This window comes from Chiloscyllium plagiosum, chromosome 18 (genome assembly GCF_004010195.1).
Source record: "Chiloscyllium plagiosum isolate BGI_BamShark_2017 chromosome 18, ASM401019v2, whole genome shotgun sequence".
Classification (NCBI taxonomy): domain Eukaryota; kingdom Metazoa; phylum Chordata; class Chondrichthyes; order Orectolobiformes; family Hemiscylliidae; genus Chiloscyllium; species Chiloscyllium plagiosum.
Window position 1 is genome coordinate 37281697 of NC_057727.1, and position 19129 is coordinate 37300825.

The 19129-nt window shown below is 38.5% G+C and overlaps 1 protein-coding gene across 29 annotated transcripts in view; it reads right to left on the bottom strand.

Moving 5' to 3' along the window:
- cadpsa (Ca2+-dependent activator protein for secretion a) overlaps window positions 1-19129 on the bottom strand; it is a 585960-nt gene that overhangs the window by 207316 nt on the left and 359515 nt on the right. For all 29 annotated transcript variants that reach the window (XM_043708232.1, XM_043708233.1, XM_043708243.1 and 26 more), the window contains exons 10-11: window positions 6974-7082; window positions 2143-2355 (exon numbers count right to left, since the gene is read on the bottom strand). In XM_043708232.1, the coding sequence (XP_043564167.1) occupies window positions 2143-2355; window positions 6974-7082 (322 nt within the window). The remainder of the gene's footprint in view (window positions 1-2142; window positions 2356-6973; window positions 7083-19129) is intronic.

Here is a 19129-nt window from a genome sequence, read left to right on the forward strand (position 1 = left end):
TACAAAATGAGCACAGCCATGCCACCTGCCATATTTTACACTTGTTAATTGAGTGCAGCGTGATCCAATTTCTAGGCCATCAGCTCTTCTTCATTAAGGTGCAGTGTCTTCTAATTCACCTTTATTACAGAAAGTACTGGGTGAGTATACACTAAATACTTTTTCCATGCACAAATGCATACAAGGGGATACCTATCTATATATTGGTGTCCTTTATTGCTCCATTTTCTGCTTTACAAAAAGTCTGATTTGTTAAATTGTATCAAATGCATCTCTTCTCACTTCATGAAATTCCAACCTAATAAATAATATTGGAATCCAACACTGAAATGGACGGGATAATTAATTGATACTTTGCCTCTGTTTTCACTGAAAGGGCTTACAAAGAACATAAAACAATAGAATAAGGATTACGTCTTTCAGCCTTTCAAGGTTGCTCTGCCATTCACCAGAAGTTGATGGTTTAAATTGCGATTTCATCTTCCTGCACTATTATATCTGCATATCCCTTACTATTTGATAGCTTATCACCAACATAAATCTTCTCTTAATTTTAATTACACGGTTCCTCCTCCCAAATCCTTGATTCCCTTCTTCCTCATGTATGCATCAAACAATCCCTATACACATCAATGCCATCTGCTTCAATCACTCCATATGGCAGCAAATTCCACAATCTATAACCATTTTCTGTGAAAGAAAAACCTCCTACATTCTTCCATTAATCTGCTTGTGCCTATTTTATATATACTTCCAATTATTGATTCACCCACAAGTGGAAACAATTTCTCCACATTCAAGCTTTTGAACTGTCTTCAAATGCTAAAGATATCGGGTCTCCTTTTAGTGTTCTCTTTTCCAAAGAAAATAAACCAATCTACTCTGTCTTTACTAATAATTTGATCCTCTCAAATGTTAAAAATCCTTGTGAATCTTTGCTGCTATGCTTCAATATCTTTATTGTATCTGAAGATTTGTTTATTGTCCAAAAGGGTTAGTACTGAGGACTGCCATAAATACCAACCACTATGACATCCACATATGGACTTGCCAGTAGAATGGCTTGAAATGTTGAACGAGAGAGAGTAATCCTTCTCAGAGGTTCTGTAACAGTATCTATCCTGTTAATGTAACCTATAAGTGGTTGCTAACATGCAATAAACTATATCAGGTTAAGGACTTAATAGGAGTAGGAACGGCAATTTAGCCCCCTGAGCCTAACCCGCCATTCAGCAAGATCACAGCTAATTTTCCACAGCCTCAATTCCTCTTTTGTATTAACACATCTTGTTGTCAACTCCCTGATATTTCAAAAATGTATGTCCTCGAAGGCACTCCTTTACTTAGAATAGGAAGTGGGTTTCCTCTACCAGACTAGATCAAGCAGGTCCTGCTCACATGTAAAGGGGATGGTGGCAGTAAAATGAGCAGCAGCTCATAGAGCACATTGAGTTGGCATGCCTAGGTAACAAAAACCAGAATTTAAGAAGGGCGAAACTCCAAAATCCAGGCGGACCGCACCTCCAGTTGTCCAAACAAACTAGGGAACAAATTGTGGAGACATGAGTATTGATATACAAAATTCAATAGAACACAAGAGTCTGAGAGGCCTCCAGACAGCAAATGTAACACCTACCTTCAAAAAGGGAGGTAAAACTAAATTAAGGAAAAATAGACCAGCCAGTGCAAGGCAAGACATTGAAATCTTTGCTTAAAAAATATAAGAAAAATCACCTGATGGATATCTTCTAAAAAGAAAGTGGAGCTCTATCCAAAGTATTTACTGACATTCACATTTGAAAAGCATGAAATGGAGCAATATGTGGTAACTGAGTGACACCAAAAGAAGGTTCAGGTAATCTCTTCCAGAACATTCATGATTATGGGGCATTTCCTCAAAAATTCTCTTTAAGCACCAATAACATCAATCGAATAATTTTCTTGCCCAAATTTTTCAGTTAGAATGTATGTCTCTATAATTATTCAAAAAATACCTGAGGGACATGGGAAGCCCATTCTGTACCACAGTAACATTTAGACAAATGTCATCGCTTTGTGCCCATTAAAGTTTTATTACTAAAATAACTACAACTAACTGTCATGCAACATGCAGTTTCACAGTAAATATGGTTAATAACTTACAAAACTGTGAGATGGGAGCATCCAACTGGGGCACATTTCCTCCTTTGGCATTAAGTTTTTGGACTTGAGTCGGAGGAATGGGCTTGTGTGATTGACCAGTTGCACGGTACATTGCCTGAACCCAAAGGATACGATCCTGTTCGTCATCGCTGGCAAAGATCACAGTGTCTCCTTCCTTAACTGCATTAAAGAACGCCCTACCACCCTCCAAACCTAGATGGTAGATTATTTAACAATTATGAGAAGAATACACAATGACATTTCTACATGGACGTCATTATAACAGATGTACCATTGAAAAGGTTCATGAAATGGGTTTACATGGCTATTACTACTTAGAGACTCCTGCCGCAAACTGAGTTTTGTTCATACACGTAAGAATTTAACTTATGATAACACTCTTTAAAAAAAATTGAGATACTATTTAACATCTAGGAATGGAAATACTGCAGAATCCAATGTACAAAATGCACTGAAATATATGGGCAATTCTCCATGTTGGAAGTTATAAAAAATTGTGTGAAGCATGCAATATCTATTATGCTTATTTAACAAACTTTAAGTTTGAAATACTTTAACATTTTTAAGTACCCAAGATGTCTTTCTAATTGTTGCAATCATTTAAGTTTTACACTAATATCTGATTTCTAATACAATAAATATTTCCTTTTTTCCTCAGGCTCTGAATAACATATTTGAAATTAAATCTCTGGTCTTTAAAGTTAGCATTGACTGAACAGTTTGACATCAATGTATGTTTAAAAGGCAACTCAATCTAGTTTCACCACTGGGACTTGCATAATCTTCCTCTCAGAGTCATTAGTCAAATAATTTCAACCACACTGTACCCGGCCGGCCACCCCATTCCATTCTTATCCTAGAGTCTGCACAGGATGCTATTGTACCAGCTGATTGTATACATTTTAACAATTCACTATTTAATATTATACAGGATTGCAGACCTTTGAAATGAAACAACAAATCAATAAGAATGTAATGGAGATGTCAGAGTCCAAGAAACAGGGAGGATTTGGGATAGGAATAGGGCAAAAAAAAAAACTCAGCAGAATTGTTTTGTGGTGTAGGTGCAGGTGTAAATATGTAGTGGCAATATGGCAGAAAGCAAAATGGAAAATATCATATGGCATGTATTGGCATATTAAATAGCACCTTTCCACCTACTTTGGGCAGGAATGCAGTCGACCCATCTACAGGGCTGCCTAAAAGTATATTTAGAGAAGAAAATAGGTGGCTCCATTTTCATAAGGTTTATACTAACCAATTTTACGAAAGGTCAAAAAACCAATTCTTTGGCCATTGCCAATTTACTGTTGTGAATTTGCAATTACTGTACTTCTAGGATTTAAAAAAAAAATTTGAATTTTGTCCAAATCAGTCAATCATGGCTCAGTTGGTAGCATCCTAACCACTGAGTCAGAAGGTTGTGGGTCTGTGCCACAATCTAAGTTGACACACCAATGCAGTATGGAGAAAATGCTGCACTGTTTAAAGTGCTGACTTTAAACTGAGGTCTATCTGCTTTCTCAGGTAAAAGATCTCATGACATATTTTTAACAAAAGCAGGGGAATTAGCCCTGGTAACCAAGTCAATATTTATCTCTCAATCAACATTATTGAAACAGATTATCTGGTCATTGTTACATGAGAGCTTTTTGTGCACAAATTAGAAGCATGTTTCCAACATTACTATAATGACACTTCAAAAAAAAAACTTGACTAAGCCAATGAAATTCCTATCCCGTAAATGAGTCCAAAAAAGGCTTCATTGGCTGTAAAGTGCTTTAAGATATCTGCTGGTCATAAAAGTTTCCAAAAAGATTTGCAAGGATGTTGCCAGGCTTGGAGGTTTTGAACTATAGGGAGAAAGTGAATAGACTGGGGCTATTTTCCCTGGATAGTTGGAGGCTGAGGGGTAACCTTATAGAAGTTTATAAAATCATGAGGGGCATGGATAAGGTGAATAGCTAAGGTCCTTTCTCCAGAGTAGGGCAGTCCAAAACTAGAGGGCACAGGTTTAAGCTGAGGGAGAAAAGATTTAAAAGGGACCTGAGGGGCAACCTTTTCACACAGAGGACAGTGTATGGAATAAACTGCCAGAGGAAATGGTCAAGGCTGATACAATTACAACATTTAAAAGGCATCTGGATGGGTATATGAATAGGAAGGGTTTAGAGGGCTATGGACCAAATGCTGATTAACTGGACTAGATTAGGTTAGGATATCTGGTCAGCATGAACGAGTTGGACTGTGTAGGGTCTGTTTCAATGCTCTACATCTCTGACTCTATAAAGTCTTTATCTCCTCAAATAAAACAAAGAAACCTGCAGTTAGTTCATTTTGATATAATTATGCACAATGAAATGGTGCAATGTTATAATTAAAGTTAACCAGGAATCAGCAACAGTGAGCTTAATCACCCAGCATTGAAAGGTACTGTGTGAGTGAACTAATTAGTTAAATTATAGATGATAAAGAATGAAACCAAAGCTCAGTATGTTCTATAAATGTAGCTTTTGTTATCCAGTTTCAATTTGTAGGGTTTCCTCTCATTTTGATTTGCTACCTTCTCCTTACTATGATTTTCTGCTCTTTGCTATGTCCTGCTTCAGAACATTTAAAGAAAATACTTAGATGAATAATTGAAATGTCAGACCATTCAAGGCTATAGGTGTAATGCAGGTATGTGGGACTAGTATAAGTAGTGATGTATTTTTGGCAATGCAATTGGCTCAAGGGCTTCTTCTGTACTGCATAAATTTATGATTCTGTGATATCACATATATATCTTTTTTCCCATCTCTCTACCCATTATAAGAATTTAATAATACCATGGTACCACAAACACTTCTTAGCTATTAGCAGGCAATAGTAGAGATTCCCTGAGTAGCTTTAATTTCTCCTACTTATTGTTTGGTTTCTGACATTTTAGTTTCATCTTTTGTCAGCAACATGGCTGAGACTGTATTAAAACTGCTGTTCCTGCCCTGAGCACTACTGGTCCAATGTGCTACACTACAAATTCATAATTTTATTAACACCTAAAATATAATGCATCCATACAGCTGCAACTGAAAAAGAATAATCTCTCTAAGCCTGTAGGTGATCCAACAGTCTTATACTTTCTCAAGAGGTCAATCGCTTACATTTTTCCAGTACCACTCATTACCTTAATTACAGAAAGGCACCAATTTAATTCTTGAAACAATAATCTTTATGAAAAAAATATATTTTACACTAAGTAAAAAGGTGACATCTGAAGTGCAATGACTAAAGTGTGACAAAGAGTAACTCTGGTATTACTAAATGTAATGTGTAGATCCTTTACGACACTGTCAGTTTATTTCTTATAGTGTTGCATACAGTGAGTGAAGACGGAATATAATTTTGAAATTATCTCGAAAGGGCAGGAGATAATGTCAACAGGATATGTAGATATCATTCAATCCATAATTTAAAGACATATTTGTTTCTTAATAGTACAACATGCTTTGGTTTGACATAACTTATCGTTAAATGTTAAAACTGCTTGCGATTTAAGAAGCAGACTGCTGAAATTCACTACAGGCTGAGAGGCAAAATTGAAAGACTAAAGGACAACAACTGGAGGGAAGGAGGATATAATTAGTGTTCACAATTTTACACAATCAATTTTCATTATAAATGTGGGCATGGCAATTTGTAATGGAAAAATTTGATATGGAATTATCATAAATATATGATGGCAAGAGAGATAGTAGAGAAGAAAGTGTGTACATATGTAAGAATTGCATATATTACCAATGAAGGAATTATGAGGTGAGAGATGCAATCTTACAAGAATTTACAGACCTTTTGTCAGCAACTTTTTAAATGTTGATGGGATCAATGCACCTGGTTTAAAATGTCAGTGTTTCACGATTGACAATTTGAATTAGATTTACATTATTATGTGACAATTATAGCTTAAAGTAGCTGTGACAATGTTCAAGTTATGACTGAACTCCAAGCAATAGTTGGTTATAGCTTCTTGCAAGAGATCAGATGTAGTCAAGTGATAGGCTGCACGGAGGACCTTTTAAATGTACTAAAAAAAGATAGTAAGACTGAGAATTAGTTAGGGGAAAAAAAAAAGTTCAAAAGAGGTGAATGAACAAGTCTGACATTTCTGCCACTTAAACTGGGTGTGTAGGTGCCAGTATTGGACTGGAGTGGACAAAGTTAACAATCACACAACACCAGGTTATGGTTCAACTGGTTTAATTGAAAGTACAAGCTTTCAGAGTGCTGCTCCTTTGTCAGACAGCTACTTGATGAGGAAGCAGCATTCTGAAAGCTTGTACTTCCAAATTAAGCTGTTGGACTATAGGCTGGTGTTGTGTGATTTTTAACTTAATTTGGAGAGGAAGGCAAAGGCAAAGACACAGAGCTCAAGCTTAGAAAAGTGAAGAACATGGAATGATGTACCCAGCTGGAGAATGTACAAATGTAAAGTGTTATTACATTTTGATTGTAAATTTTTAATTCAACTTGTGATGGAAACACAGACGGAGGGATGTTTCCAACAGAAGACATGACAGTGTGGACTTCTGTTAAGTGGGTTCTACAAAAAGCCATAGTCCATCTTGACAGGTCATTGCCAAGGTAGAGAAAACAAACATTACAGTGAGTGGTGCTGGACATTTGCTGTTGCCATCACGAATAAACCTTTTCTAAATTATGGTTATGACAAAACAGTCAGGTCAAGCCAAAGAAAAGCCACTTGCTTCGCAGTTATTTCATGTTTTATGTTAGTGTTTTCTCTAGATGTCAGTATTGAATTAAAGCGTTTCACCTGGCTGTGGGTCAGTGTAATCCACTGTGTATCCGTCCAGTTGCAGCAGTTCCTGAGGTTCAGCTTTTTTCTCCCGGTAACTGCACATTGCAAATGTATACTGGCTGACCTGAATAAAGAGAAACCATTCAATGTAATTCTGAATTGGCTTTAAAATTGTGAAACTTCATAACAAAGTCTACACATTTGCTGAAAGCTTTGTTTTACAAGCCATTATTGAGACATCTTGTCTACTGCCAGCACAAGTTGGGAAATACAAAGCAAATTGTTTTGAAAATCACAACCAATGGAGACTGGGGAAATTTGCCGTTAATGATGCATACTTGAAAACGTGTCACTAATTAATTAGTTGCTTCCTTAAAGGTGGCTCAAGGATATATCTTAATTGAAGACAGTAATGCAGGCTGGACTTATCAGAGACGAACATGATATGGCTGCAGAAGATGTGGGCAGGTTTCTTGGTGAGAGTTTTGTCTCTGGTTTCACAGCGAGTGATGATACACACATCCTTGTTAAACAGTGGTGAGAAATATTTGATAAAAATCACCATAATGAGAAGGAATGTATCAAAGCACTAGCCACTTCAAAAGGAGGATAAATCGCCACCCCCAAATGAATTATTAGAGGAAGCCCAGGTGGAAATACTGAATGCTCTGAGGATCAATTTCCAAACTTTGCTAGATTTAGACATGGGTCAAAAGAACTGAAGGTCTGCAGGTCTAAATTCACTCGTGGGATGTGAGCGTTGCATTTGGGCCAGCATTTATTGCTCATTCTGAGTTACCCTTGAGAAGATAGTGGTGAGCAACCTTCTTAAACAGATGCAGTCCATGTGCTGTCGACAGACCCACAATGCCATTAAGGAGGGAATTCCAGGATTTTGACCCAGTGACAATGAAGGAATGGTGAATATATTTCCAAAGCAGAATGGTGAGTGGCTTGGAGGGGAGCTTGCATGTGGTGGTGTTCCCACGTGTCTGCTGCCCTTGACCTTCTAGATGGAAGTGGTCATGGGTTTGTAAGATGCTGTCCAAGGATCTTTGGTGAATTTCTGCAGTACATCTCGTACTTAGTATACACTACTGCTACCAGGCGTTGGTGGTGAGGGAGTGGATGTGGTGCCAATCAAACAGGCTGCTTTGTCCTGGATGGTGTCAAGTTTCTTCAGTGGTTTTGGAGTTGCATCCATCCAGGCAAGTGGGGAGTATTGCATTGCACTCCTGACTTATGCACTGTAGATGGTGGACAAGCTTTGGAGTATCAGGAGGCAAGTTCCTTGCCACAGCATTCCTGGTCTCTGACATGTTCTTGTAGCCACTGTATTTATATGGTGAGTCCACTTGAGTTTCTGGTGAATGGTAACACCTAAGATGTTGATGTTGGGGGAATTCAGCCATAGTAACACCACTGAATTTCAAGGGGCGGTGATTAAATTGTCTCCTATTAGAGATGTTCATTGCCTGGCATTTGTGTGGCACGAATGTGACTTACCACTTATCAGTCCAACTCTGGATACTGTCCAGATCTTGCTGCATTTGAACTTGGACTGCTTAAGTATCGGAGGAATCGTAAATGATGCTGAACATTGTGCAATCATCAGCGAACATCCTCACTTCTGGCCTTATGGAGGGAAGGTCGTTGATGAAGCAGTTGAATGTGTTTGGGTCTACAGCACTAGCCTGAGGAACTCCTGCAGAGATGTCCTGGTGCTGAGATTACTGACCTCCAATAATCACAACCATTCTCCTATGTGCCAGGTATGACTCCAAGCAGTGGATAGTTGCCACCTGATTTCTATTGATTCCAGTTTTGGTAGGGCTCCTTGATGCCACACTTGGTCAAATGTGGCCTTGATGTCAAGGGCTGTCACTCTTACCTCACCTCTGGGATTCAGCTCCTTTATCCAAGCTTGAACCAAGGATATACTGAGATCAGGAGCTAAATGGCTGAACCCAAACTTGGCATCACTGAGCAGGTTATTGCTGAGTAGCTTCTGCTTGCCAGCAATGTTGGTGATACGTTCTATCACATTACTGCTGATTGTGAGGCGATAAGTGGCCAGTTGGATTTGTCCTACTTTGTGTGTTCAGGACATACCTGAGCAATCTTTCACATTGTCAGGGAGATGTCAGTATTTTAACTGGACTAGAACAGCTTGACTAGCTCAGTGGAACTTGAAATGCTTTTTAAAGATATATCCTGGTCAATCTGACCTCGCTAGTGGGCAAATGACTGGAATCAATGCGAACAGACAGGATTAACTGTATTTAGAAATACACAAATTAATCAGATAATCAGCATGGTTTTGGTAAGGGAGGTCCTGCGTTAGTTAATCTTTTGTGGAAGCAACAAGGATGATTCTAGAGGAGGTTGTCTGCATTAATTTTGGTGAGGTATTTGACATGGCAGACTGGTCAAAAAACTTAAAGGGATATTGGGGAATATAGTGAGTTGGATCTAAAATTGGCTCAGTAATGGGAAACAAAGGGTATTAGTCAACAGATTTTTTTGGCAATAGAAAACAGTTTCCAGTGGTGTTTCACAGGATCGGTGCTATGTCCTTTGCTGTTTGTGGCATATACTAACATTTTGAACTTAAATGAGGGAACTGTGATTGGAAAATCTGCATAAAATATAAAAATAGGGTGCGTAGTTGATAGAGAATGACTGTCAACCTCAGGATGATATCAACAGTATAGCTGAGGGGGCAGAATAGTGGTAAATGGAATTCAATCTAGAAAAAGTGCAAGGTTCTGTATTTGAAGAGAGCAAACAAAATAAGGGAATAAATAGGAGGATATTGAGATGGGTAAAGGAAGTGAAAGACCTTGGAGTTTATGTCAACTGGGCTCTGAAGGTAGCAGGAGAGGTAGATAAAGTGGTAAAGAAGGGATAAGGGTTGCTTTACTTCATTGGGTGATAAATATAAAAGCAGGAATGTAATGTTGGAACTATATGGGATACTGCTTAGGCCACAGTGGAGTTCTTTGTATAGTTGACATTACAGGAAAGATATAACTGGTTTGGAGAGAATACAGAGAAGGTTTGTGTGAATCATGTCAGTGCTTGGATGTTGCAGTTATGAGGCAAAATGATGGGCTTGTCTCTAGTCCCCTGGTAGACAAAGATTTAAAGAGAATGGTAGAAAGCGATGTGAAGAACCATGCTCTCACCGAGATGATAGGGAGGGTTTGCTATTTGCTGCCTATTTTGGTGGTTGAGGCAGCAGCCTCACCTTATTTCAAAGGAACCTGGATCAGCTCCTGGAAACTGCAAGGCAATAGACCAGGTGCTGGTGAGAGGGATTAGAATGTGCAGCTACTTTATTCAGACACAATGTGCTGAATGACATCTTCCTGTGCGTTAACTGTTCTATGGTTCTGAGGTAAACTAAAATAAAGAAAACTCTTTTAAGAGTGAAGCTTTGAAAGTGAGGGATCATTACAATATTTCACAGCCATGGTAATGCTGTAAGCTTTTTAAAAAGATTTACATCATGCTGGTAATGGCCCTGCTAGCTCAGACATGTGATAGTTGGTATCAATTTTACCTGGTTTGTTTGGGGGCATGACCTTACCTTGTAGAATAACTTATTTAAATTCATGAAATCTTTTTATAAATGAACCTCAGGTTCAAGAAAAATGGAGGAATAACAGGCAAAAGGAGGATGTGGGAGAAATATCTTATGAATGGCATGGCATGAATAGAAGAAAACTCATGCCCTCAAATGAGAAAGTGAGCTAATGTTGTTCTTGGAGAAGCAGATTTGGAAAAAAATTAAGAATTTATCTTAACAGCCATGTTATAAATTCTCCTAAATATTAACCACTATCAGGTACTGCATATATGTAATTTATACAAAATAAATGCATATCAAAACAAAAATAATATTGAGTAAATGCTACATTTCCTGTCTTATTCTGAAATAATGTATAAGTATACCCATGTTTTGGAAACGTCTAATGGAGCAGAAACCATAAGAATGCAGAACTGCTCACCTTGTGAATTCATTTGAGGAATACACTTCTTAGGACCCTGAACTAACCTATGCTATTGTACTAGCCTATAGTTGTACTAATGTTCATGCACCCTATCATTCAGATCAGAAAATGCTAGGACTGACATCCTGTCATAAACAATGTGAGTTGACCGTCTTGGTGCCAGTCATGTTTAACAATTCTTAAATCTCAGTCATCAGAGCAATTGTTGTCAGAACTGCTGTAAACGGCAGCTCCCACTCCTCTTAGTTTGCTTCTGGATAACATGCTGAATTCAATGTCACGTTCTTGATGCAAGTCACTGAGCCACAGGGTCTCTTTCAGGCTCTGTGAGCCTCAACATGCCTTCAGGACACCATCAGATTGCATCAGGCCCCAGACAGCATTTGGCGATGAAGTTTTGAATTGTTTGAAAGGAAAAGCTGTTGTAAAGCAAAGGATTCTCCAGGCTTCAGGCTGGGTGTTTACACAGTGTCAACTATTTAAAGCTTTCAAAGGTATGGAGACTAACTATAACTCCAAATTAGGTCCTTTGGTTTACCTCATTCCATACGTATGCCATGTTAAGCTCTACAGTCTCAATGACTACAACTAACTCAGTCAATAGTGTCTCAACACTCTAATTGCCTCCCACTCTACATCACAGCCTCTAAATAATTTGTGAACAGCTGAAGCTCTTAGACATTTTAGCAAAAAGGGAGAAGCAATTTCTAATGATAGCCTGCATTAGAATTTTGGGGACTTCTTTTCCTAATAATTTACAAGGACATCTAAATAGGGTCCTGTGGTGCTAGCAGCAATTGTCATGTACATGTCACATGTCTAACAAATAATCACTGCAATTTTGAATTGTTTGAAATTGGCTGTGCGTCTGTACCGATTTATTGGTTAAAGAAATAGGTGGTAATACATCTCATTGGCATTTTCCCATTTTCAGGACAACTCTTTCTTGCAGATGGCTGGGTTTCAGCAAGATGACAATTTGGTTGCGAGTTAGCAGATACGTAAAGGTTCTCCCACAATGAGGACATCTGTTGTCAGCTGGTAGAGGTGGCTACCTACATGCAGCTGCCCTCTGTCTTTCTCTCACTGCTTTCCCTTAGTGGTTTCTCTCGTTGGTTGGAGGTTCTTGATGGTATTTTTGATGACATATCACCATTTTGGTCATCATTGGGCATCTGCTTCCAATGTGTTGATGTTAATAGGTTAAAGATTCATGGATGACTGCAGATTGTTTCTGAAACATTTCCTTTGGTTCCTGTATGTACAAGGCTTCATGTCAGAGTTCTGAATACATGACCTGTTCAGGTATTCTTGAGTTAGGCATTCCTTTCATACTTCTGTAACAACCTTCAAACATATGCCCTCTAATGACTACTTGGATATATTTTCTCTGTTTACCTGATTTAAAACCCTTTATAATTCTGAACATCTCTTTTGTATCTCCTCTTAATTGTCATCAATCACAGTGATCAGAAGGAAACTGGAGACTTCCAAGCTTTTTCACTTGAGCAATTCCTCCTATCAGTCACTTACTTTTCATCTACCAATAAGAACATTCTGAAAATGTGACTTTAAAATATTTCTTATGTCAGAGTGATTGACAGGGCAGGCAACTAACTCTGACATTGCATGAAATCTAGAGGAAAGAATGAACATGTAATTATTTGTGTCTTTCATGATCTTAGTATTTCCCTAAAGTGGTTCCTCATCAATGAAATACTTTTAAAGCACAATTATTCTTCTCATATGGGAAAACACTGCAGCTAGTTTGTACACAACAACATTCAAATAGGAGTGGGATGTACAATGAGGTAATTTAGTTTTAATGATGCAGATTGAAGGATAAATGTTAGCCAAAACACTAAGTGAATTATCTGACTCTGTCAAATAATATTATGGTATTGTCTTCATCCACCTGAGAGGAAAAAATGAGCTTCATATATTATCTCATCAAAAAAGTGGCACCTCTGTCAGTACAGTGCTCCAGCCATCCTGCACAGAAATGCCAGCCTAGGTTATGTGCTCAAATTCCTTAAGCAGTGACAGTACTAGCATTATGCCAAGGCTGACACCAGTAACTAAACACCTTGTCAGTACTTTTTGTTTTATGGAATGGTACTGTTTAAATTTATTCTACAAATATTAAAAAGATTGTGATTCCCAAAATGGTTCAGTAGGAAAGTATGTCAAATAGCATTGTAAAGTGATATCAATTGGGAATGCCTCAGATTTGGTCCCTTGTATATGTTGAGCTATTTATCTTGGGGTGGTGGCAAGGAAGTCATAGGGATCGTGGGAATTGGACAATAACATGAAAAGTATGCAAAACTACTATGGAAAATAGTCAGGAATCACAGGAGTCACAGGAGTCTGCAGAGGTATGTAGACAGGTTAAGGGAGTGGGAAAAACTTGGCAGATGGAATATAATTTGGGAAAATGTGAGGCTATCCACTTTGGCAGGAAAAATAGAGGAGCTGAATATTATTTAAATGGAGAAAGATTGCAAAAAGCTACACAAAGAATGATTAGGGAGTCCAAATGCATAAATCACAAAAAGCTTGCACAGAGGTTCTGCAGATAAGTGGGGAAGGAAAATAGGAGGGGGTGGAATATAAACACAAGGAAGCTTTACTGAAACTATACAATATACTAGTTAGACCACCTGGGGGTGTTGTGTAAAGGTTTAGTTTCCTTTACACAAAATGTAAAGGAAAGATACACTGGCATTGGTGGCAGTCCAGAGAAGGTTCACTGGATTGATCTCGGATATGAAAGGATTTACTCATGAAGAGAGTTTCAGTACGTTGGTCCTCATTGTAGCTTCGAAGAAACATACGCGATTCTGAGGGGGGGTGGGGGGTAAGGGGGAGGCTTGACAGAGTAGATGTGTAAGGTTATTTCCTCTATACTTACACAACATTAATTCCATCAAAGGGACTGGAACAGTCCTCTGTACTGCGAGTAACCATATCAACAAAGTGCATGCTATTCTTAATATCAGAGGGCTGCGGGAAGATAAATTTCCCAGTTAAATGGGAAAATGGTTTCGGGCTTCCGCCGTAGGTCTTGGAATGTATTCCCCATGGTGGGGGGGGGGGGGGGGGGGAGAACTACTGTACAATTCTACTGTAGCAGGCAGAATGGAGACAGTTATTTTGGAGATAAATATTCAATAATGGTCATAATTCATGTTCCTTCTGTTGTTTATTATTTTATATAGAGATCTTGCTCTTGTTTGTCCATTTTTGACTCATACCAAGCATGAATTTCATTCCCTCGAAAACAATACCCCCTAATTTCAGCTTTAAAAATGTCTTCAAAATTTGACCTATACATGAGTATATATGGTAGTTTCTGCAAGTTTTCCAAGTTTTATGTGGTGGAAGATTCCTTCTCATTTGCAAAGATCATATATTATCTGTATGTTGATAGCTATGCAGCTCCCTATGCTTGCAAATCTGTTCACCAATGTACCATTCAAAGAAGCCATATACATATGCACTTCAGCACTATATCATTGTGACCTACATCCACCATCATTGTGTGAATCAGTAATTGTCGAACTTACGAACTCATACTGCTGTGTCCATTTCGACAACAGCATGTACACCCGAATAGATTATGTTGATATGGGATCCCCACTAGGTCCAGCTCCAGATTTCAAGAAAATGTATTATCAATGGAATGATCATAACTTTCTACCCCTTTCATATTTTTAAAATGCAGATATGTTTATGATCTGTCAGATTACTTAATGGGCTCCAATCTGTTCATTTGAATCAAATTTACATTTCAAATGGAAAAGACAAATGAGGTCCCTTTCCTTGCTGCCCTCATTGAGAAATCTGCGGAAGGTTCCCGAAGCCTACCTTCACTGGTCAGTATATGCATTGACACTCATACAGTTCCACGCACTAAAAGACTGGCCTCTAGGCAACCTCAAAGAGGACCCGAAACATTTGTTCACCATAAAAACGTAATGTTAAAATAAGATGTATCAAATTCATTCTATGGGATGGTGGTTACCCTGATCAGATTACTTTTTTCACTGCTCAAATGAGTAATGTGTTGCACGAATTTCACGATACGTGCGATGCCAGGTAACTACGCTATATGTCCAAAAGACTCATGGAGTGTTGTCAAGGAACATGCTCACAATAAGTACTGACTGTACCCATCCAACCCATGTTTGTAAAATACACAACACAGTGTCTAAAAGTAGGTATGATTCTGCAACTGGACATTTGCTGGACAATCCTGAATGTGATTAGATTAGATTAGATTAGATTACATTACAGTGTGGAAACAGGCCCTTCGGCCCAACAAGCCCACACCGACCCGCCGAAGCGCAACCCACCCATATCCCTACATTTACCCTTTACCTAACACTACGGGCAATTTAGCATGGCCAATTCACCTGACCTGCACATCTTTGGATTGTGGGAGGAAACCGGAGCACCCGGAGGAAACCCACGCAGACACGGGGAGAACATGCAAACTCCACACAGTCAGTCGCCTGAGGCGGGAATTGAACCCAGATCTCTGGCGCTGTGAGGCAACAGTGCTAACCACTGTGCCACCGTGCCGCCCAGTGTTAGGAATTACACTGAATGCGTGCACTGGAAGCTCTACATATGTACAGGATCTTGTTTTCTTTACATTGAGGAAGAGCAAGTAGAGACACTGCACCTGTTTTAAGTCAACAAGATAAGTTCTTAGGGCAATGCCCTGACCAGAGTCAACATGCCTGGTTTAACATTTAAACAATGCTTAATCAACCTGTTTGGACACGTCATTTTCACACCTCTGGGGTAAGTGAGACTTGAACCATCAGATTTCGTCCCAGATGAAGGGGCATTACCAGTGTGCCACAAGACCCTCTAAGTCCTCATTCTCTGACTCAGAAGCAAACCTGAGCCACAGCATTGAAAGTGCTAAATCTGAAACACAACACCACCAGTGAACCTAAACTTCACCATCTACCATGGTGGGATCTGAACCCTACAGCATTACCCTTTATACTTGGATTACAAGTCCAGTGACAATATCACTACGCTGCTGTATTCCACCATTTGAACATATGAATCTATCACACTAGCTAATGCTGTTGGATGGTATCAGGTATGTTGATGTGCTGAATAATTGTGATTGAAGGCATTGTGTAATCGCTGTACTCCTAATTAATGCAGCAGCCCATTAGAGGGCCTCATATTCCAGCCATTAACTCCACCCCCTTTAAAAATACTTACTCCTCCCACTTTGGGTGCTGATTTCCTATTTTAAACCTCCAATGTGCAGTTAATTTGTGGATCAATGTGAAAGCTTTAAACTTTGAGTTCACTGTTGTGATTTGCAGGTTCCCTCTGTGATCCTAAATATTCACCTGTACTGCGTTGTGATCCCTGTTTCCCAGAGGACCCTTTGCACGCTCTCTGATGATAATACACAAAGGCTAATCAAAACAATGTCCCCATTTTACCCTGGAGCCCTGACTATCAAGGTCACAATGTCCTTGCTAGTCCCAATACACTCCCCATTTTAAATGAACATGACTCTCCCTGAACCCCTCCACTTTGAGAATATCCAGTGCCCCCCGCTCCCTTTCTTACTGGGTCCCACTCCACTCCACTATACTCAATTGTCCCCTCTATCTGTAAACATTCCCTCAGCTAGCCAGTACAATTTTGATGTCATGGACAGATACTAGAAACATCACTGTGTGTATAGTCTAGCCTCATATAGGAAATCTATTTTAATAGGTCAGGTATTGTAACATATTGTACCAAAAACAACTGCAGCAGAGCAGTAGTTTTCAGAAAAGTAATAAAAACACCAGTGCCATGAATAGTTTTCTCTAACTTCATTTCATAGGACATATAAAGGAAATAATAAAAATCCCAAATCAATGGGAAAGTTCTTAAACATTATCAAAAGGTATAAAATGTCTTCCTCCTGTCTACCAATGAAGATGACACTGAAGGTAAAATGTTGCAACTGCTACACTGTACAATTAAATCAGTGTATCAAAATGTACTTTACAAAGTATGCCAAGTTATGGAGGACAAGCTGACACACTTTCCCAACAAAGGACTGAAAATGCATTTCTTGGCAAAAATTTTATTTTTCAAGTGGGAAATTCTTTAATCATGTCATTCTGCAGAGCTAAAGCTAATTATATTTTGATCAATGACACACTGAACATGTTTGGTTATACTAGTAACTACACAAAATAATTTATAGATAATGGAAATTAAGACGCAGTGCATATGAATCTAAACAAGAAGGTTAATTGTTTGTTTTATTGAACTACGGATGAGACAAACACCTTTAATGTTAGCATCTTTTATGTGTATGCAAAGCATTATGAGATCTGCACCGACTATAAGGAGAGGTTGCCAGTATGTTTTGACCATATTAATTCAGTGCTACCACCTACTGTTCATTATACACTGTTACAAATAACAGCTTACTCATTGGGCACTTAATTCGCTTTTAGTCTTCTGACTTTTGCACAATTAAAGCATTTGTTCAAACCCGGATGCTGGTTGTGCCAGGATGGTGGGAAGGGAGGAAAATGGAGATCATTGACATTTTTGTTTTCTTACATGGTGAATGTCAATTAGAAATGGAAATAATCAGATTCTGTAGCAATACTAATAACAATTGGTATTTATATTGCACAGAAAATCTCAAAAATGTGCTGTATGGAGATGTAAGCAAGATGGACATTTTAAGTACAATGGATTGGATTAATTATATGGAGTGACAAAAAAGGGTTGGTAAAAGAGCTGGGTGCTAAGAAATCATTTGTAAATGTAGAAGCAGGCAAAGAGAGAGGATATTACAAAGGACATCCAGGCTGAGGGACAAATGAAGCAACAGTGAAACACAAGTCGTCTAGTGCAGAAGAAGTCTAGAATACAAGAATGAAGAGGTGGGGTGGGATTGTGATTAAGTTTGGTGAAGATAGATAGGAAAGGATGGAAGGATTTAAACAGAGGGGGATGAGAATTTTAAGTTTTTTGGCTGGCAATCAGGGATCAATGTATGTCAATGAGTGTGATGTGTGAAAGGGACTTGAAAGGGAGCTTTGGATCAGTCAAAATTTTCAGAGACTGAGAGGCTGGTCAGGAAAGTGTTCAGGGAATTCCGTCTTGTGCCGACAATGTTAAGAAGAGTTTAGAAGCAAATGGCCTGAGGTTGGGAAAGTAGATGCTTTCGCCCCTTATGTTATCTTTGTCGTCCACTTCTGAACTTTTGAATTCTCTCTTTAAATGCTGTGTGCACTAAGGTTAAATATGAACAGGTTGCATTGTTTTGTAGAAATATTCATGACTCTTAAGATAGTACTATTATAAATGCTTTCTTCAACTTAAAGATCATTAAAAATGTCTCACATTTTATGCTATCCCCTCAGCTGAATGGAGTTGCTGAACCTAACAAAGAAATGATAACTGGGAGAAAAAGCTTGATCTTTTCAACTCCTGAGATGCAAGCTCGGAGAAATGGAACAGCTCACGTGCTCTATTAATTTTAAAATTGCATTTTATTCACTGTCATTCTGAAATTAAACATTGTAACAAAATTCTATGAGAATTGCAGTAACTCAGAAGGTGATGAATGTGTCATGTTTGAGATCAGTTTGTTCAGGAACCTAGGTTTCACAGGAAATAATTCCCTGATTAAAAAAAACTATCCTTTTCAAGTACGCTGTATAATGTAGTAATTTCCTTTTCACAGCTTTCTGGGAATTACAGATCAACTTGGTGGCTTGGAGACAGTTTTTTTTTCTGTATTTCTTGAAATTTTATTGCGGAGGTTAGCCTCCATCTCGGACTATCCGACCTGACGAGTGTTTGAGATTCTGAATCAAGGTGTCAGTCACAAAACGAATATTCTGTGTAACTTCGTTATTATTTGTGATTCTGCATAGCAGACATTAGTTCCAGCACTTGTATACATTTAAATGGATGGAGTTTATCTCTGGAAATTGGCAAACACAGAAAGCAAAGTTAGTCCACCAGCAGTGGTTCATACTGTTAATTAATATTAATCGATTCATAGTGGCTAATTTCTGGAAAGCACTGCCTGTGGTGTGGTGGTGGGCAGTTCAATCAATGCATTCAAAAAAAGGATTGGATTGTTGTCAGAAAG